At 49.1% G+C, this 21960-nt stretch overlaps 1 protein-coding gene across 1 annotated transcript in view; it reads left to right on the top strand.

The window, feature by feature from the left end:
• The first annotated feature begins 2549 nt into the window (after positions 1-2549).
• The window catches only part of LOC112107427 (tenascin-R), a 79976-nt gene continuing 60565 nt past the window's right edge, over positions 2550-21960 (top strand). The window contains exons 1-2 of the mRNA XM_024201121.2: positions 2550-2565; positions 20282-20849. Coding sequence (XP_024056889.1) covers positions 20351-20849 — 499 coding nt within the window. The 5' untranslated portion in view covers positions 2550-2565; positions 20282-20350. The remainder of the gene's footprint in view (positions 2566-20281; positions 20850-21960) is intronic.

The raw sequence follows: 21960 nt of genomic DNA, 5'->3' as shown, positions 1-21960 counted from the left end.
AGAATTAAGCTGCGTGCACTAGATGATTTATTAAGTCTTTTCTATCTCTAACCTCAATGGTCCATAAGACGCAACCCTGGACAGAGAGGAGACATTAAGAATAGAGTGGGGTAGCCCAGTTTTGTTATAGGATTTGCAAAACCTCTTGAATATTTTTTTAAGTTGCATATTATGCGCCTTTTTACTGAGCTTTGTGCAACTAGCTGGGATCCAGATCCATATTTCGTTAGAACTGGAGAGTTTGGTTTGTGCCCATTTTTCATGTAAACAATAGTTTTTCTAGGGAAATGTAATAATCAGCTCTGTTTTTCAAACCAAAGGAAAGCTTGTGCTTTGCAAGGAGTACAGATTCTTACTGAGAATAATTTTTGCCTGGCTTCTAGGATATCTGGGGAATAAAATTATAAATCTGTGAAGCTAGTGCTTTGCCAAAGGCACTTGGAAATTGAACCTCAAATGTTTCCCATCCTGTTCTAACTCTAGAAGCCATGATTGTCAAGTGGGTTCTACATAGGACTAAGTGAATTTTCCTGTCTCTAGCTGAGAAGCTTGAACTGAGCTGAGTCAGGCTGTCCGACGCCTTGTACGTATCTTCCTCAGAATAATCTGTTGCTTTAGTGCCAGAGATAAAAACCCAGGTGAAGTTTGCCATCTTAACTTCAGATGGGTACCAGAGCGAGAATCCCTGTCTGTATGTGTCAAAACAAAGCAAAGTCCTTTTGGACAGGTTTAAAACTCCTAAGAAGATGCAACAAAATAGCAGACAAATCTGACTTGCAGTGTCACCCAGCACCAAATCAATGCAGTAAATAAAAGGCATTTATCCCTCCCTTTTCCATCACCCCATCCTTTCATCTACCGCCCATTCTCCACCATCTCTACCTTCAGCGCACATAAAAAACAAACAAGTCAAAGCAGTGACAAGAACAGCGGTGGGCAAACTTTTTGGCCCGAGGGCCACATTGGGGTTGCAAAACTGTATGGAGGGCCGGGTAGGGAAGGCTGTGCCTCCCCAAACAGCCTGGCCCCTGCCCTCTATCCGACCCCTCCCACTTCCCACCCCCTGACTGCCCCCCTCAGAACCCCCAATCCATCCAACCCCCCTGCTCCTTGTCCCCTAACCGCCCCCTCCTGGGACCCCCCACCCCTAACTGCCCCCCGGGACCCCCCCCATCCAACCCCCCCTGCTCCCTGTCCCCTGACTGCCCTGACCCCTATCCACACCCCCGCCCCCTGACAGGCCCCCCAGGACTCCCATGCTTATCCAACCCCACCCGCCCAATTCCCCATCCCCTGATCGCCCTCCCCCAGAACCTCCGCCCCATCCAACTGCCTCCTGCTCCCCATACCCCGGGACCCCCTACCCCTTATCCAACCCCCCAGCCCCCTTACCATGCCGCTCAGAGCAGCATGTCTGGCCACTGCACCGCCCGGCCAGAGCCAGACACGCTACCGCGCAGCCCTGCAGGAGCGCTCAGCCCCGCCGCCCAGAGCGCTGCCTGCGAGGCGGCATTGCTGAGGGGGAGGAGGGACAGCAGGGGAGGGACTGGACACTAGCCTCCCCGGCTGGGAGCTCAAGGACCAGGCAGGACGGTCCCGCGGGCCGGATGTGGCCCACTGGCCGTAGTTTGCACACCTCTGGACTAGAACCTGAGAACAGATTCTCAAACCTACTCATGCCAACCATAAGCATTCCATGGGAATTAGCTAATGACAGTGCTGTGTATGCCCACCTCCCTTAAATTGTCAATACAGCCAAGGTCTATTCCATCCTACTCTGGTGCCACAAGGCCTGAAGAACTGGCAGTACATTAAGGAAGTGTGGAGAAGGATCCACTTCATTTTGCTTCTACAAACACAGAGCTACAGGGCCACTGCAACCGGCATGAACACGAAACCAAAATAACCATGGGAGGTTTAGCTCCTCTGTTCTTGAAGGGAACAAATCAGAGACAATGAAATCAGAGAAAGAATTACAATGTCTATAGAGGATCCCCTGGAAATAGTAGGTTTAGAAATCAACATAACTTTGACTTTGCTGCTGGATCTGTCCCACCTTGTTTTAAGATTTTCAGCCCAGTGTTACAGATACAAGAGGTTGAGATAGATCAGCCAAGTATCCCATGATTCTCTGAAACGAACCAAAACCAAGCTCCTGAACTTTAGAGAAGTCTGCATTTGGATCCAAACTTCGTGGCTGACCTTTCTCTTTGTAACATGCCAAACCCAAGTTCTGAATACATCTCCGACTCTGGGAACGCTCAGATACAAATTTGAATTTTGAGATGTGCTTCCGTGTTTATTCCAAACCTTCTGCTGACCTTTGCTCACCCAAGAGAGGAAATCCTGATATCAGTACAGCCCATTAACATAGCCACATGGGGCAAAGGGAATCAGTGAAGCTGAGCCCCACAGTAGGCTGGAGCAGCAGCACCACAAACTGATCTCCCAGCTGTTGAAGGCAATAATTAGGGTTGCCAACAGTCCCTTATTATTTCATCTCTGTACAACAAGATCGGGAGTGCTGAGTGCTGCAAAAAGCAGCAAGAAATCCCCCTGGTGAATGTAAGTAAGTACTGCTTATTATTAATAATAATGATTATAATAATAATAACAACAATAGCAGGGGTCCTGAGAAAACAGTCCCTTATTTTTGAAACACAATATTGGCAATCCTAATGCAAAAGGAACAGAGAGCATTCAGGAGCAGATCCGCACCTCTGGAGGGTAATTTGGCCAGATGTTACTAATGTTATCCACGAAGGAATGCAGAAACGTACTGCTCATTCCTACAGAGACTGTAACTGGAGAGGGAAAAAACTCTGTTCTGGCTCAGTAGCTGAATCAATGGTTCCAAGCAATCTTGCCTCTGGAATGATAAAATGAAGAACATGCAGTGGCTGCCCTTTGAAAGCCATTGCTAGTATTATTAGGGATGAGAGAACCTCTGTAGCGGCTCAAGAGGGCAGTGGACCCTAATCAAAACCACAGACTGCAACACCCCACGTGCAGGAGGAGGCAGACGGGCCAGAAGACCAGTTCTCCATCCTAGACAGAGGAAAGACAGACGAGGGTGCTGAGAGGAGAGAGATGGAAGGTGCCTGGGAGAAGGGAAAAAGATGAAAGGGTAGTGAAAGAGATGGGGGTACCTCAGAAAGGGCACATCTGGACAAAGTACAGATACAAGTACAAGCCTGCCAGGGAGCCTGGGTACATCTGCAGTACTGCTGTTACCTGTGCTTGCTAGATTAAAACTAGCACTGCTATGCGCCTACCCATGCCACAGTCAGACGCTCACTCGCAGTGCAGACACACTCAAAGAGAAAAATGAGCCCACAGTCCATTAGCGATCAGAGAGAAGATGTAACAGAAGGGACCGTACAGTACAGTCCATGATGTGATTTTAAACCACAGCTTGCATTGGGTGACTGAGGAAGGGCAGCACTGGGGAGAGACCCAGGAAGAATTCCAACTGGCTTAGCCAGAATTCCCCAAGTACTTGCCGGACTGGCTGCTATGCCCCCCTTTGAAGGGGTAATAGCATGCTGTCCTCTCCAGCAGTTGGCTGCTGTGGAGGGAGGGTAGGACTGGGTTCTCCATGAAGCACTGCCCAGCAGGTGTAAACCACCCTTCCTGTTATTCTGCCCCACTCCCCTTTTGGGGGAAGGAGTGTAGAGTGCAGTGAGCTGGGTGCAAACAACTGTGATCTTGGCAGCTTCTCTTTTCCTCACGTCCTGCTTCGTTCTCCTCCAGCTTCTCCAGCACATGTCCAAGGAGACAGGAAGGGACAGGTCAAGACTCAGGCCATCCAGGGAACGAGTGACCTTCAATGCACAGCTGTCCAGGCCACTTCACAGCTGCTTGTAGAATGCACTGCAGGTGCAGGCCATGCTCAGAGAACCTGGCACAGGAACCCACCATTAGCATCTCCCAAAGTGGCTACAAGGGTTTCTCCAAAACCAGGAGATGTGGAAGAGACAAGCCAGAGTCTCCCGTCCGAATCAACGTCGGGCAGACATATTAAGACTAGGTGACCCCAGAGAAGTTCAGTTGTGAATACCGGCCACAACATTTTGATGACACCCAACCCAGAATGTGATGAGTGGTGTGCCACAAGGTGAACAGCACTACGTTGTTCTGGCAGCTTTGGACTCCTGCATGAACTATTTATTCAACTGTTCACTAATGACCTGTCAGTGAAGCCTGCAGCATTCAATCCAAAGTGCGACTCCCTCTCCGAGCAGGAGAAATGCACTGAGAAATTCATGTGCACATTTCAGAAACGGGAATTTCCAAAGCGTGCTTGGGGAAATGCTGATTTCACTCTGAATTAGAAACTGCAGTGTCTGTATCTGCCACTGCAGATTTATTCTGAGGGCTTGTCCACACAGGAAGTTAAACCAAATTAATGAAAGGTGGGAAATTAACATGCATTAAATCCCTGTGTGGACACACTCATTCAGAATTAAAGTGGATTTAGGACTTGTGGGAGTCATTCTGGGGCTAGGTCTACACTACCCGCCTGAATCGGCGGGTAGAAATCGACCTCTCGGGGATCGATTTATCGCGTCCCATCGGGACGCGACAATCGATCCCCGAATTGACACTCTTACTCCACCAGCGAAGGTGGGAGTAAGAGCTGTCGACGGTAAGCCGTGGAGGTCGATTTTGCCACCATCCTTACAGCGGGGTAAGTCGGCTGCGATATGTCGAATTCAGCTACGCTATTCGCGTAGCTGAATTTGCGTATCTTAAATCGACCCCCCCACCCCGTAGTGAAGACGTAGCCTAAAATAGTTCTTCCTGATTACATATTCCTGATTAACTGCATCTATGGATGCTCTTACTGCAGCTCAAGTGTCTTATTCTGAATTAACACTTTTGTTCCAGAACAATAGCATCTACACACGGAGCTTTAAATTTATACCCTACATTAATCTGAATTAATTTAGTTCACTTTAGCTGAATTCACTAAAGCAAACTAAGAGTTTAGTGCCCTTTAACTAAAGGTGTGATGTGAAAGTACATCAGTTAATTTGGTTTAACTTCCTTTGTACACAAGCCCTGAGTCTTGGCTTCCAGATCTTTCATCTAATTCGAACGGAAGGATGCAAAGTCTTAAAAGCCAACCTCAGAATTAATCTGCAGTGGCCAATGCAGACCTAAACCTACCATGATAAGGAAAGCCCCTAAGGAAAAAGCAAATTGCTCAGAATGGGATGGAATAAGCATGAAGCTGCCTAACCATCAGAAAAAAGAAATTTAGTCCAAGCCAGGACGAGAGGGAGACACGGAATGCAAAAGAAGCTGTAACCTGATAGACTGTGGTAATGTACCCATATGTTTGGCAGAGGTTGGGAGTCACCAGCCAAATCTCAGTCACAGCCAAAGACATTTTCTGTAAAGAAACTAGGGATTAATAGGGATGGATTACCTAAAACAGCTAATGCCAATTACAGCAAACTCAGCAGCATCCTGTTGCTTTCCTTCTGCTGCTGCTGAGGAATGTAGTGTGCAGATGAGCCTGATTTCTCCAGCCCTGTTCTTAATGCTGGAATTGTTCTGGTGGATCATGCAGTGACCAGACCAGATGCACCTGGCCACAGAAGTGATGATAACTCTGAGGTGTAACATGGGCCTTCAGGTTTTCTACCCTAACAAACTTGGTGCTGAGCTTTAACTGGGCCAGATCCTGAAAGTTAACAGAAAGAGATCCTTTAATGACCAGCTGGGAGTTGCTGACAGCCGCAGTTGTGCTCACAATGTCAGAGGCTCCTCCGAGACACTCATTAATTCCCAGCAGTGCCTAGCCCTTCATTCATCACTGGATGCCTTTCTAAAGGATATGCCCCAGTACCACTTCAAGTTACTTGTACTTGATGCAGGAATCAGTGGGAGGAATGCTATGCAGGGGAGCCTTAACCTTCTGGGCTAAAAATCTGTGACTCTGAATAATTGCTATTCTAAAATCGAAAGTCAAAGACACAGAAGCCTGGACCATTTTTGGAGCTATGTGGGTTCATTTGGTCTCTATGACAGATCCATAGTCAGTTCAGAGTTTACCATGTTTCACAGCATGGATACTAAGTGCTCCACAACGACAGCAGGGAGAGAACACATACACAGACCCCTACCAAGTAAAGGAACCTCTCCTTTAGTTGTAGCAGTATCACAGCCTAGGACACAGCTGATCCAATGGCTGGCAGCTAAACAAATTCAGGCACAGATTTTTGACAGTGGGGGGACATGGGGGACTCCCCGTCACTTGAAGTCTTTGATTCAAGATGGGATATCTTTCCAAAAGCTTTGCCGTGGCTCAACCCGAAGTTATGGGTTTGGGGCAGAGTTTACTGGGTGAGGACCTATGGCCTGCATTATGCAGGAGATCAGACTAGATGTTCCTAATGGTCCCTTCTGGCCTTAAAATCCATGAAACTGAGTGGTTGTAATTCCGCCCAACCCAGGGCAGTGGTACCCTAGCCAGTACCAGCCCATTACACAGGAATTTCTAGAAAATGGGTGCCCTGTGCAATAGCCAAACCACTTGCTGGGATCATCAGTCCACCTCCTGGATTCATTCATCTTGTTGGATATTAGCAAGTCTCCATTTTCCAGTGTTGCCATTGCCAGCAATGAGTTAATCGCCGGCTCCATGCTAAGCATGGCTGGACTTCCCTGCTGATTCTCTGGGACACTCTGCCTACCATTCCCAGACCTGAAGAAGAGCTCCGTGTAAGCTCAGAAGCTTGCCTCTCTCAGCAACAGAAGTTGGTCCAACAAAAGACTCCCGGCTCTCCTACCTTGTTTTGCTGATTCTTGTTTCTTTGGATGTGAACTTTAACTTCCAGTTCCCCAGCTGCAGCTAACACATTCATTGACAACCTGACTTCTTGTCACTTCCCCTCTCAGCGGCTGCCCTGGAGTGGGATTCCTTCAGGGAGCTCTTTTCATTTAAACTCATCTCTCTTTTCACTCCTTCACAGAAAGGTCTCATAAAGTGATTTCCTTTTTCTTCCCCCGCCTTTGATCCTTTCTCCTTTGATTTGCTTTAATTCAGAGAGTTTTAGATAAATATTGTTTTTCCTCCTCCAAGGATTGGGGAATTGGGACAAGGAGAGAAGAGGGAGGGAGAAGAGGCTTGTGTGTGGATATGAAGTCCAGAGCCTGGAGTTTTCTGATCCATCCAGCTTTAAGGAAGAACGGCTACTTCTGTGAACTGGTTTCTGGTCTATCAATTTTTTGTGCTACTGCAGAACCTTCCCTTGCAGCCACTTAACTTTTTCACAGTCAACATGGCTGTTGTTAAAGGCAGAGAGTGGGGAACTGCTCTTCTGGGGGGAGAAGCCCAAAGACAGTGCTCGATTGTGGCCCAGTTTGTGCAGCAACACAAGGGAGTTACAGGGGTGTAAGGTACCCCCTTCTGCCAGCTATACAGGTTGAGGGTAGCAGCACAGGAGACAGAGCTTCCCAGCAAGCCAAAAACATCAGTTATTCACTCAGTTCTACTCAGAAGAGTTAATTAGGCCTTATCAATACTGGAGATTTGCCCCAATTATAGCTGTCAGCAGCCAGCCACCAGTGTAGTTGCACCAGTACAAACCTCTACACAGAGACAGACAAAGCTAATAATTGCACAGTGCACCCTCTTCGGCTGCTTGAAGCCAAGGTAAACTGCTCTGGGGCAAATTGTGGCTTATAGGATATGTCTACGCTGCATTTAAAAGCCCGCAGCTGGCATGTGCCAGCTGACTTGGGCTTGTGGGGCTGGAGCCTGTGCTCTAGGACCGTGCGAGGGGGGAGGGTCCCAGAACTCGGGCTGCAGCCTGAACCCAAATATCTACGCTGCAGTTAAACAGCCCCTTAGCCCCAGCCCTGTGAGCCCAAGTCAGCAGGCACAGGCCAGCCATGGGTTTTAAAATGCAGTGTAGACAGACCCACAGAGGCTTTGCATGCCTGTACTAAGGGTTTGCACTGATGCTGCTGCATCACTAGCTGAAACTGGGGGAATTCTTGTTACAAACAGAGACTACTAGAACTGATGGAGAAATGGCTGGGGGCGGGGGACTTTGGTGAATTCCAAAGCATTTTAGTGCTTTGTGTTCCCCAGCATCCTGATTTTTTCATTTTCTACATTTTAAACTGAAGTTTTTTTAATCAAAAATTTGTGTATTGATTTTTTTTTTTTTTTGGATGGGAGGTCACAGAGTTTTGTGACTAAACTCCCAAAGGGGACACTTTTTAGCTTCCCTCATTTTGGGTCTCCGCAGAGAATGGCCCGCGTGAGAAAGCTTTGGATCGGGATCTGAAGCCAGGTCCGAACTCTGTGTTTGAGAGGCACTTGGGTTCCAAGCAGGGCCGGCTCCAGGCACCAGGCACCCAAGCTGGTGCTTGGGGCGGCACCTGGAGGGGGGTGGCGCGGCGCTCCGGCCGCCGGGGAGAGCGGAGCCACAGCCAGGCTCGCCGCCCTCCCCCCGGCGCTCTGGCCGCCCTCCCCCCGCGCCCTGCCCCCGGCCGCCGGGGGGAGAGCGGCGAGCCCCTGCCGGGGCCCGCCGCCCTGCCCCCGGCGCTCTGGCCGCCGGTGGGGGGGAGAGCCGAGCCCCCGCCGGGGCTCGCTGCCCTCTCCCCGGGGCTCCGGCCAGCCCCCCCCCTGGCAAAAAAGCCAGAGCCGGCCCTGGTTCCAAGGCTCTAAGCTAAGGGCTTTGGGCTCCCGGTTGTAGCAGGGCAGCATATGCAACACCATACTAAGGCTAATGTGATGGAAACAGGGTCGTACCCTCAGGATACGATCACTCAGGACCTGTCTACACTTACAGCGCTGCACCGGTGCAGCTGCAGTGCTTAGTGAAGACGTTTCCTATGCCAACGGGAGAGCGTCTCCCATCAGTGTAGGTGCTCCACCTTTCCGAGCGGTGGTAGCTGTGCTGATAGGAGAAGCCCTTTCCTCGACATAACCCTGGCTCCAGGGTCGGCCAGGTTGGTAGTGCAGACCAAGCCTTACTCTCCACAACCTCAGCTGTTATGTTTCTGACTCTTCATGTACTAGTACTTCAAACACATTAGCTGCCCAGAATTAAACAGAATTACTGACAGGACTGGCAAGATATTTCCAGGAGTGGGGGCTAGATCAGGAAGCCGAGGCACCCTAAAACCATTTAGCACATCCCCTTACCTATCGTTTCCAACCAGTTTACACTCAACTGCTGAACCTTTCCCTGCAGGCAATTTCCTGCCCTCTGGGCTTTTTCTGACATATGACAGGCCCCGTGAAGACCATTCCTTGTTGAGGGAGGAGAGGAGAGACCTGGCTTCTTATGGAAATCTCTCTGCTGACACAATGGGGCCAACACAATCACATTCCACCCCCAGCCGCTGCAATTATCAGCCTGCTCAGCCTGACAGGGCAGGCGAGCAAATGGAGAAACCCATTTTTAAAATGATTCCATTTACAGAAATAAATAAATAAATACATAGCAGAAGGTGGCACTTCGTTCAGCATTTTTACTTGGAAAGCTAAAAACCACCACTGGCCTTTTCCTTGGCTGCAGTCACGGCTCATGCAGTGCAAAGGAGTACATTCTCTGATCTCGGGGCCAGCTGTGTGCCCATGGGCTCCCCGGGCACTAGAGCAATCTAACAGCTGCTATAACTTATATCAGCTGCTAACAAAGGCCCTAACAGACAGTCAGGGATCAGCACCATGCAGAGACATCCTGGCTACTCCCACCTTCGCTTTGGTCACACCCTATATGCCAGTGACAGAGCGGGGGTACGGAGGATGGCTGTTACGCTGGGTGATCCTCTTGTGGCTGGGTACACCAATGTTAAGGCCAAACTCAGTCAGCGACATGGTGCAAAGCAGACACGCTGCAGCCCAGGATCTGGTCCCAAGTGTCTAGAACAGCCAATGGTTGAGGTGGGTCACAACAGAAACATGGCTCGTCTCTAGGGTCGAGCGTGTGTGAAAGTTCTTGCCTGCTCTCGTCTGTCTGCTGGCGTAATGAAGTTGGTGAGGTACGAGCACCTTTCTGTTCCCCTTTGAAATATCCGCAGTGGGGGGGAAAGAAAGAGGACGCCTCTTTCAGGAAGCAAGAGGGGACAGGCCAAGATCACAGCTTAGTCCCAAGCATGTCTCATTAGGCAGCAAGGACTTGGCAGGAGTGATATGAACCGTGCTGGCTCTGGCAATCCTGCTGACTCTGCCGCGCCCCCAGTCCACCTCATTAACATGGTATTAAATTGGAATTATGGGAGATCCTATTATCTGCTGCTTATAAATTACTACAGGCCACCGTCCCATGCCTGCTGACGTCCGCTGTGATAATTATATTGATAAGGAGAATTGGATCAATGAGGCTGCACAGATTTCTACTGTATCAGTCTGTCAAATTACTCTATCGCTTTCTCTAGTTTATACAGGCATTAACTATCTGACTTGCTTATGGTCATTAGTTAATAATCACTGTCCTGCATCAGTTATCTCTCCACTGTGTCTATCCATCTAGCCACTGTATCCTTGTTCTGTTAGTCTCGCTCTTTCATATCTCAGTCTTTCATCTGCCTCTCTCTCCCTCTCTCATTTCCTCAGCTGGTGGATTTCTGTTTGCTCTTCTGACCAACTCTTGTGTTCCTATTGAACCAGACTGAATTCTGCTCCGGAGAGAAGAGCAGGGGCAATTTTATATTCACACATCTAAGCTGTGTCTATAATCCTGCAATGAGGTTTTATTCGACGTTCCAGCCAGGCTTTGTACAACTAGCTCAGAGTCACAATTACCACCCTACATCTTTCACTCCCACACAAAAGGCAGAGCGGGCCAAAGAGCAGGTAGTTAGCTTCTAACAAACACAAGTCCATCAAAGGCAACGAGCGCTAATTAGTCCCTGGGCTCCTCCCACCGCTGCCAGCCATTGCCGAGGAGAAGCTTCTCTCCCAGGGTCAGTGAAGCCACCATGGAGTCACTAGAGACCCCAGAGATATAGGAGGCTACCTAGCGAACACACTAATTGAAGGAAGTGCCTTCCCACCTCCAAGTCACGCTGGCAAACGAAGTTGAGATCAAGCGAAAGAGGAAAGCTAGAGAGTTTCACTGCTGGGGAGGCTCAGAGCAAGAGTGCTGATTTTCTTTTGAGGTGTCACCAAGAACTCCAGGAAAGGCGGCTAGAGAACTGCAACACGCTGAGATGGACATTTCCCAGGGTCAGGTCAAGGTGGAGGCTGTTCAGTCACAGAGTTAGTAGCACACATCTCAGGTTCAGCAGCACCTGAGCTCTTTGTGACAGCAGTGGGCAGCAGTAAGGGACCAGCTACCAACAAGAGGAATCAAGGTCACAGCAAAGACCACCAGTAAGGAGAAGGCACTGTATAATTCAGGAAAAGTGCTACTGTAGGCTGAGATATCCTGGTTCTACACGAACAGCAGTGGAAATGCATACTGCTCATCACTAGATATGAGGCTGAGCCAAGAAGTTTGGACCTAGATCTAAACTTCAGTGAAGTTTGAGGGTGTTAAGATAAGAACTTCCAGTTGGGATCCATGTGATAGAGCCAGGACTAAATGATGAAATTCAGATCCAGGGGGAACCAAATTCACCCAGGTATTAGCAAGCACAATGTCAAGTCAATGAGAGTTGTGCCCAGTCACAACTGGTACCTCTCCCATCCACCTCCTTGTAGTAAAATTTGACCTTCATTTCCTCTCTGTAGATTTCAACAATGTCACATGGAGCATAAGTGAGGGTAGAATTCAGCCATTTCGCACACCCACTGAATACTAAATGGATGCAAGATACACTACTTTGATCTTATGACTTGTTTTACCATAATGCCTAGATGCCCCCAGCTGAGATCAGGGCCCTATTGTGCTAGGCAATGAACAAACACATAGCGGGGGCTTACAATCTAACAAACGCCTGAGGAGCTTGCATTGTAAATAGCAGGGCCGGCTCCAGGCACCAGCGAAGGAAGCAGGTGCCTGGGGCGGCCAACAGAAAGGGGCGGCACTCCATCCGTTGTCAGGGCGGCACGTCTGGATCAGCGGTGGCACTTCGGCGGCAGCTCAATCAGCCCGCTCCGGATCGGCGGCAATTCGGCGGCGGGTCTTTCACTCGCTGTCTTGCTCCTCGGCGGCACTTCGGCAGCAGCTCGATCATGTTCTTTTTTTTTTTTTTTTACACCGCTTGGGGCAGCAAAAAGGCTGGAGCCGGCACTGGTAAATAGACAAAGGATGGGAAGGGAGCTAAAAAGAGAGGAAGTGACTTGCCAGCAGGTGAGTGGCAGCACTGGGAAAAAGGAAACAGGCTCTTTGACACCCAGACCAGTGTCCTACCCACTAGTTCTCACGGCCTCTTTGCCATTTACACCACTGACTCCCATTTTCTGGCCAATGTACACCTGATGTGTCACTTGCACTAGGGAATTTGGCCTGAGCCATCCATGGAGGCTGGATCTACTGACATCAGGTCTGAATTAAATATATTTTTCTTGCTTTTCCAGGGAACATTAGGAGAGAGAGGAACTATACCAATGTGTTCCCATGTGCATGCTCAGTAGCCACAGGCAGCATGAACCAAGCAAGGGTAGGAAAAGTGCAACAGAAATATTTAGATAATATACGATAACAACCCTGTAAACGCTGAAGAGGCGGCTGAACAGTTATGTTTTCAGGCACGTCACGGCAATGTGTGAGAGAGAAAGCAGTAAACAGGTATTTATGGGGGGGGTCAGAGGGGAGAGGCGGATATGTGCTGCCATTCCCATGGGAAACAAAGACAAGGTGCAAGGCACAAAAATAATTATAAATAATATAGGGCAATTTCACATGATTACTGCACTGGCAGTTACTGGTAGAGCTCAGACTTCGATAACGGTCCCCAGTCTGGATTGGCAAATGAATTTGTACTCTGCTTCCTTTCCCCCAGTGCCTCCATGGGCACAACACTCAGGTACGATCCCTAGAATAGTGGCCTGTCAGTGGGGTCATAAGGCTGCTACTGGCTGGTAGGCACAGTTTATAGTGTTGCCAGTTCTCATGATTTTCTCCTAATATTTGGTGCCTTTCTTAAAGTTAGAGGATTATGTGAGACTCTTGGCTTTCATTAATAAACAATTGAGTTTCTAGCTGTCGTGGTTGTGAAGAAAAGCTTGGAAATGTGACCTGCATGCGCCCAGAAAGCAGAAGACAAATTAAATGAACCCAAACTTTTTTTTTTAATTATCTCATGATTTTTGAGGCCTGGCTCATGATTTCTGAACGACTGGTGTTGGCAACACCGTGCACAGCTGGGCAACTCTCTGATCAATTGGCTAGGCAAAGCGGAGGGAGCACTGCATTCACAAGTCTGCTCATTTTCAGTTCCTCGGCATTGCAGGGCTTCGAGCAGGGCAGACGAGGGAATTACAGTAAGGACCAGTGTTCCTATCTTCAGCTCCCAGCTCCCCAGAAAAAAACCCAACCTTTCTTCCCAGCTCTTCATTCCCTTGCAAAACCAGATCCAAGCTCACTCCCAGCCTCCCTAACCTCTTGCAACCCCTGACAGAGTGCCGTAAGCCAGCTGTCACCCTCTCTCCCTCATCCCTCCACATTCACTGACTCGCCCCACTACCAGACCGGCCTCGCCACTAACACGCCTCCTCCATGCTCCCAGATGCATGTTTGCCCCTTAGCCACCACCCACCTGCTGGTTTCTGGCCCAGTAGCCAGGATGGAACCAGCAGGCGGGGGGGGGGCACAATTTAGGGTTCAGTGATATGTATCACTGGGGTTGGACCTTCACCTTCACCTGGATTCAGTCTTCAATCCCCACCCCAAATTGTAGATTAAGCCTCAACTGGATTTGGATGGGAACTCCGCCTCCTTGGCCAAATTCTAGTTTAATTCAAGAGGGCTGGCGCAGCAGCTCAGACGTCTCTTTTTCAACGTGCCATTACACTATATCGCCCTACTGAGTTTTGATTGTTAGAACACAAAGGCCTGTTTGCGCTCTCACAGCTCTGTAAGTCAGGAGCAACACAAACGCACGTCAATGGGCCTGCCTCCCCATTGCCCTGCACCTTGCCTCATCACTTACACCAGCGCAACCTGAGTGCAAAGCAAGTGGAAAACGCTCCCTGCGGTGCAAATGAGTCCAAGCCAGGGCTGGCTCCAGGCACCAGCGCAGCAAGCAGGCGCTTGGGGCGGCCAATGGAAAGGGGCGGCACGTGCGGCTCTTCGGCGGCAATTCGGCGGCGGGTCCCTCAGTCCCTCTCGGAGGGAAGGACCTGCCGCCGAATTGCTGCCGAAGAATGAAGCGGCGGCAGTAGAGCTGCCGCCGAAGTGCAGCCGATCACGGCTTCTTCTTTTTTCTTCCCCCACCGCTTGGGGCGGCAAAAACGCTGGAGCCGGCCCTGGTCCAAGCCAATGGAGAATCAGGTCCAATTGTAGTTACATGGGTGTAAAACCAATAGACACATGAGGAAGATCAGGTCTACTATTTTCCACGTGGAAACAAAACAGTTTCCACTTTGAAAGTGGCACATGCTACAAACACTATCCAATGTAATCCAATAATAGTTCACAGCACCAACACACCCAAAGGTTCAAGAACTGTAGCAGGGCTCTCAGGAGGAGGCTCAGCAGTCACAAGATTGCTTTGAAAGGAATAGAGGAATAGAAATGCAAAGCGCTGCATTTAGGCTCACACGAGATCCTTTGTCTGTCCTGGTCTGCATGGGATGGCACCACCTAAGTTTACTTGGAGCTTCGGAGCCAAGTGATCACCAGAACTCCGCATGGTATTCAGCTAAACAAAGCAGTTCAACCACTTGTTGGCATCAGCAATAAGAGAGAGCCCCGAGGAGGTTCAGGTGCATTTGGTCGTCAAAACACTACAAAGGATTTTGTTGACACTAATGATGGGCACAAACCAATACACCAAACCCAACGGTCCTGGAACTTTGGGGGATGTTAGATATCGACTCCAAGATGCAGATTCTAATTCGACTAGTGGCCCTCATCTTTAACAGGGCAAACCAAGAACCTGGATCCAACACACCCCCAAGCTTCAGGATGTTCAAAATCCAGATCTGTAGTTTAAAAGAGGTGAGCAAAGTCCTTGATGTGAATGGGAAAAGGAGGGGGTCGGGAGAACTTGGTTCTATTCCTAGCTCTTCCACAGACTTGCTGTCTGGCCTTGAGGCAAGACACTGAGGCCATCATTTTCAACCCTGGTGCCTAAAGTTCAGCTCCTACATCCATAGTTGACACCTAAATTTAAGGTTCAGATCCTCAAAGGTGTTTAGATGTCCATGGGAGTTAGACATCTAAATACCTTGGAGGACATGAGCCGAGGAGCCCAGCTTTAGTCTCACACTGGCAATGTTTGCCATTTACTTCTCTATGCCTCTGTTTCCCCATTTAAAATGGGGATGCATCTACTGCACGGGAGAATGGATTGCTGATGTGTGCCAAGCACTTTGAGATCCCCAGATGGAAGATGCTGCATAAAGAGCATAGGAGTTGCCAGTATCCTGTCTCCAAAAGTGACCAGCAGCAGATGCTCCAGAAGAAGGTGCTAGAAACTCTGCAGTAGGCAGATGTGGGGGTGATCTGCCCTCCATGAAGGTCTCCTCCTAATCCCTGATAGAGATTGGTTTAAACACTGACAAGATGAGGTTTAATCTCCTTCCGAATACTCTTTTTGTCAGCATTAACTGTAACACCTCTGGATATTCTTGTGATCCATATAAATGTCCAATCCCTCTTCAAAGATTAAGCACAAAGTTATGGTTAATTTAAATGTAACCCTTCTGCCAGGTGGTGTTGGCAGCAGCACGGCCAGGTTCAATACCTAGGAGTTCCTTTTAATATCACAAAGCAGAACTGGCTTGAGCTCCCACCCAGAAATCTGGAAAACTAAACACCACCCGTGGGTGCTTCTCGGAGACAATACTTCCCCATTCGCAAACAAATGAAAACTTTTATTCCAAGGGAGCGGGAACTCAGCATTAATTTGGGAAACGACCGCAACGATTCAAAAGTACGTAAACCATAAGGAAACACCCACCCCACGGTATCTCGGCCAGCAGTCCTTTGCCTCAGTTTGCCACCTTGCGGTTTGAAAGTCCAGTGAACAGGTGTCCCTTTAACATGCCACTCCGCTTTCCCTCCACTGCACCCCATTTGCAGCAGGTTATCTGAAGTGAGCAAGGTCCCAGAATTCAGGGGTGCATTCACCTCCCACCCCTCAATGGGGGCCAAGCAGGGCCTTCGCTACTGCTGCTGCTCACCCCTGCCGCTACTTATCGCTGTCACTGTGCGCCGCTGTGCCTTCTGCATCCTCCCTTTCTCTGCTACACTTTCCCCAGCAAGGTCTAAGGTTCAGCCCCCTACTGCTACTCATCCGTGATTTCAGCTCTAGTGAAACAAGGCCTCTAAATTGAGTCTGATCAGCTTTACCTTTAAACACAGGAAGGGGAGGGACAGCATGGTATCCATGCCGCTTTAAACAGAGCCCACACCACCAACGAGGAACACCTCGCCCCCACCCCCTCTGACTTGTACCTCGATTTGGCATCACTACCTTCTGCTTAGCAAGTAGGTTACAGCGAGGGTGACCCCCTCAATTAGGGCATGGTAAGTACAGTTCTGCTGCCCTTTAGTCGTACCATAAGCTAACAACAATCCATTAACCCTGCATTCAAGACTAAAGTGAAATTTTAACCCAAAACAGCCAAAATTGATCACGTTGATCACTCTGCCCATCACCAAGGCAGAGTAGGTGGGTCTATGCAAGGTCTTTTGCCCTATGAGGTCTTTCCCCCCAGTTCATCAATCTATGTCAGGGTCAGGGCCGGCTCTGGCTTTTTTGCCGCCCCAGGCAAAAAAGCCTCCCGCCGCCCACCCCCCACCGCGGGGAGCGCGGCAAGGGATGGCGCCGAGCCCAGCTGCGGGCCCGCTCTCCCCGACCAGCCGGAGCGCCAGGGGGAGGGCAGCGAGCCCGCCGCGGCTCCGCTGGTGGCCGGAGCGCCGGGAGGAGGGCGGAGAGCCCAGCCGGGGCCCCGCTCTCCCCGACGGGCCAGAGTGCCGGGGGGAGGGCGGCGAGCCCGGCTGGGGGTCCGCTCTCCCCGGCGGCCAGAGCGCCAGGGGGAGGGCGGAGAGCCTGGCCGGGGCTCCGCTCTCCCCGGCGGCCAGAGCGCCGGGGGGAGGGCAGTGAGCCCGCTGCGGCTCCGCTCTCCCCGGCGGCCAGAGCGCCGGGGGGAGGGCGGCGAGCCCAGTCGCGGCCCCGCTCTCAGGCCGGAGCGCCGCGCCGCCCCCCTCCAGGTGCCGCCCCAAGCACATGCTTGGTGGGCTGGTGCCTGGAGCCGGCCCTGGTCAGGGTAGAGCTCATTCAGACCCTGGTTGACATAAGTAATTAATTAGGGTTGTCAACTCAATGGGTCAGTTCCTGCCTTTGGATATATATGCGCACTTGCCATGAAATCTATCTTCTTTTGTTTCCTTCCTTTTTCTTGTGTGTGATGTTGCACTGACATTTTTAATCGTTTGCTTTTATATTGTATATTTTATGATGCTTTACAGAGTATTTATTACTGCATTTCAATTATGTGCCTAGTGCTTGTTATGCCCTAATGGTGGAGGGGAAGCAGGAAGGAGCAGACTGGGGAGACGTTGGGGAATATTTTCAGAAGGACCTGCAGGATTTCGGCATCTAGGTCCCATTGATATTAAATGGGAGCAAGACACCTAAGTCACTTTGCAATATTTGAAAACATCATCTTTTATATTAAAAAGTATTAGGCCACAGTCCTGAAAAGTGCTGAGCTCCAATTGATCACCCATATTTCCACTGACTTCAGTCTATATTTGTAGTAATTACTACAGGAAACGATGCTAAAATTCAATAATACCTTGCATTTCTGTTGGACCCTTTAATAAAGAACCACGAGCATTTTACCAGTGTTAATTAATTCAAGCCTTACACGCCCCCAGGGAGTTTAGATGAATAACTAGAGCCGGTCAGGAATTTTTCGATAAAACGTTTTTTCAATTGCAAATGCCGATTGATCGAAACCCAAACTTGTCACGGGACAGGATCTGTTTCAAAGAGTATTTTGACTAATACATATTTCTGGGGGAAAAGTTTTTAAATTGTCAAAATCTTTTGTCGCAACATTTTCTAAATGAAAAATTCCAGTTTTTCAGTTCAAAATGACTTTTCATTTTGAAGTTTAAGCTAATTATAATTAAAAAAAAATCAAAATAGTCCAAATCAAAATGAAGCATTTAGAAATCACTGAAATGAAATGATGTGATTGACGTGAACTAAAATTTTGGTTTGGATTTGGTTCATAAAAACTGTTCAAGATTTCTGCTTTTGGTCCCAATTTGAGACAGGAAGTTTTTTCAATATCTCAAATTATCATGGGACGGGGGAAAGTTTCCCAGCAAGCTGTAATGAAAAACACTATGATTACAGTTGCTCAGAAAAAGAGGGGGAGGGGTACAAAAATAAGATAAACTACTTCCAGCTAGCCTTTATTAACATCCCTCTTTTAACAGGTGGGTAAATTGAGGCACAAGGAAGTCAAAGTGAATTACCCCCCATGCACACACACACAACGGGATGGTGACAGAACTGAATATAAACTGCAGCAATTCTGTCTCTCAGCCCCTGCTCTTACTGCTAAACTCTCCTTCCTCCAAACAACTGCACTCCAATTATACGACACAAACCATAAACTAATGATCCAATGAAAACAAAATGCAAGGCAAACAGATTGGCAGCTGGTAACCAATGTGCAATCAAATCGTCCTTTCTGCTGCACTAGGAGCAATTAGAGTCCTTGAGCTCACAGTCGCAGTCCTGCCCGTCTGCTGGCTTCATCCTCTCTGCTATGTTAAGCTGTAATTCTTTAAAGCAGAACAGATGGAGTTAACTGTTGGTCAACATACAACAGTCCCAGCAAGAGTTCTAGAGGCAAATGCATCCCTGGGCAACTCCACTGAAGTCAGTGATTTTATACCAGGGATAAATGTGGCCCTTAGAGTTGGGATTACCACCTGAAGACCACAAATCAATAAGAAAATGAAAAGTTGTCTTGTTCCAAATAAAGACACTTTACCCCATAATCCAGAGCACAGGTAGGGGATGAAATGACTTCAACAGGAGATACTGGTCTGTCCAGAACATAAACCTAAACAAACTTAATACTGTACAGTCTAATTTAACAGTGTTACTACAGCTACTGAATTAAACCTGGCAATGTAGTGCTCAGTTTCTGGGGCATGAAATGCCATTTGAGATACCATACTGATATGAGAACATGTTTTTAAGTTTTTTTCCCTCCTGTATTGTATTTGTTAGTGCACCCGGAATAGGTCCCCATCTAAGAATTTATGCCCCAAATATATTAGCGAGTAGATGATGTGCTTCTACCAAATGAACCATTTCAGAACAAAAAAAAAAAATCAACCAAGTAAGATGCAAAATTTTCATGTCCCTGTGTAAAGATTTGGAGTGAAATCCTGTCCCCATCGAACTTAATGGCACTGACTTCAATGGGCCCAGATTCCACCCTGGGGATGTATGACAGCTCACAAAAGTGAGGTACTGATCGCCTGGCTAAATGAGACTGAGTATAAACCAGACAGCATCACTCTGCCAGCTGGTTACCAACAGGCCTCCCGGTACGCCCCAGCCAGGAACGGCCATCTCCCTTCTATCCCGGTCTATGGACTTTTGCATGAGCAAAGATTTCCAGTATTGGCAAACTGCACCAGATGTTGGCCCAACCCTTCAAGGTCCTGAGCGCCACCCCAGAAGTGCTAAGCACCTTGCAAGATCCAGCTGTTGGGGCCAGAGCCAGTTCTCACTGAAAGACCCCCATTGACCTCAGTGGGCATTAGATCAGGCCCTTGGTGATGTGACAGACAAATGTGAGGACTGGACTCTGTTGAGCTGGCCAAATGCATGACAGGACAAATTCTGCTCTGGTTTACACCCCAAGCAGCCAGAATTTGGTCCTTCAGTTGTGACCTAAGGCCTCCAGCTACAAAAGGCTAGCAAATTATCAGACTGCACCATCTCGACAGCTTATGACTCACATTTAACCTTCCCTTAAAAACACAGCTATTTCCTTGCCAGCAATGAGTGAGATGCAGTCACGCTGAGGCCAATGGGATGTCACTGGGTTACATCTATGCAGAATCTAGCCCCTTACACCACACTCCAAAAGACTCCTCCTGTGATCTGAGCACAGCGGTCCCGTTTAAAGGCTAATATCATTCATGTTCTTCTCATTCAGGGTCTCCAGGTTCTCAGACAGTTCTGTTGGCCAAGGCTGGCTTAGAAGTTGCTTTTCCTGCTCAAGAAAATGGGGGCTGACAGTGCAAACTTAGTCCTGAGGAACATGCTTATCGGTCTCAACTTGCTCCTGCTGGGATCAGTCCTCAAGCCCTTTGAGTGCCGGCTAGAGGTGACAACAGAGCGGATGAGGAGGCAGGTAGTGGACGAGGAAGGCAACTTTGCCAACTACAGCCCACCTATCAAGGAGCAATCCATGGTCTTCAACCATGTATACAACATTAACATCCCCCTGGACAGCTTCTGCTCATCAGCACTCGAGGCGTCATCTGACCAGGAGGTGAGTTCAGAAGACGACAGGATGACGGAATATACGGAGCAGACCTCAGACAGCGAGAGCCAGGTCACCTTCACCCACAGGATAAACCTCCCCAAGCAGGCTTGCAAGTGCTTCACCTCTGCCCAGGTCATGCAGGAGCTTCAGAGCAGAATTGAGATGCTGGAGAGGGAGGTGTCCATGCTACGGGACCAATGCAACTCCAATTGCTGCCAAGAAAATGCAGCTACAGGTAGTAACTGATGCTGTTAGATCTTGCTGGGGACTAAGGTCTCAAGAAAGGAAGGCGCGTGAGTTAGAGTGGGTGACATTACTCAGAGTATTAATGGAGGAAATTTTGCATTTGCTAATGGTGCCACAACGGTGCGTATACTCAGCACTGTCAATATTATTTATCAACATAAACAAAGAGGGCCAGATTCACTAGCTAGAACCCAGGCTACAGGTTCTGGGAGGCAGAAAGTCCATCGGGAGTTGGGTACAAAAGCACAAGTCTCCACTCCACACTGCTGGGAATCCCAAAGCCAGCCTGCATAGCCCAGAAAGAGGGTGGGACTGACTGGGGAGAGGCAGAGTCAGGGCATTCAGGAAATATGCTGATTCAGGGTATCTCCTCAGCTGCCATGGTTCCTATGGAGCCCTCGATGGAATTTAAAGCTCCTCCCCCTTGCAAAACTCCTAAGTGTGTGTGGTGACAGTTCTTCACCCCTAAAAAAGAGATTCAGTCTCCACATTCATTGATTCTTGAGCATCCCAACCTGTGACATGGATTTGTCAATGTTTATACATGGGGGAAATATCTGACAGTGAAATTCAGTCGCTGGCCCAAGTGCAGCTTGGTAAAGTGGGTACAATTCCCATGGAAGTCTCGGGGTCAAATTCAGATATAAATGGTGCTGGATGTAAGTTACACGTTGGGTATAAGTTGGTCAGAAGTCAGGTGCAAGTGGCAAAGGGTATCAATTTTGAACTCAGCAGATAATGCAAAGTGAGTGTAACCTGCCTGGCAGAGGCAGAAGGTGGAAGAAGAGTAGATAACCCTAGGACAGTGGTGGGCAACCTGCGGCCCACGGGCCGCACATGGCCCATCAGGGTAATCCGCTGGCGGTCTGCCAGACAGTTTGTTTACATTTGCACGGCTGCCCGCAGCTCCCAGTGACCGTGGTTCACTGTTCCCAGCCAATGGGAGCTGCAGGAAATGGCAGGCTGCAGGGACATGCTGGCCGCCGCTTCCCGCAGCTCCCATTGGCCGGGAACGGCGAACCGCGGCCAATGGGAGCTGCAGGCAGCCCTGCAAATGTAAACAAACTGTCTGGCAGCCCGCCAGCGGATTACCCTGATGG

The sequence above is a fragment of the Terrapene carolina genome, unplaced genomic scaffold, assembly GCF_002925995.2.
Source record: "Terrapene carolina triunguis isolate 2854851 unplaced genomic scaffold, T_m_triunguis-2.0 Scaffold210, whole genome shotgun sequence".
NCBI lineage: Eukaryota > Metazoa > Chordata > Testudines > Emydidae > Terrapene > Terrapene triunguis.
Note: the sequence above shows the minus strand (reverse complement) of the source record. Positions and strands in the feature narration are given on the sequence as shown.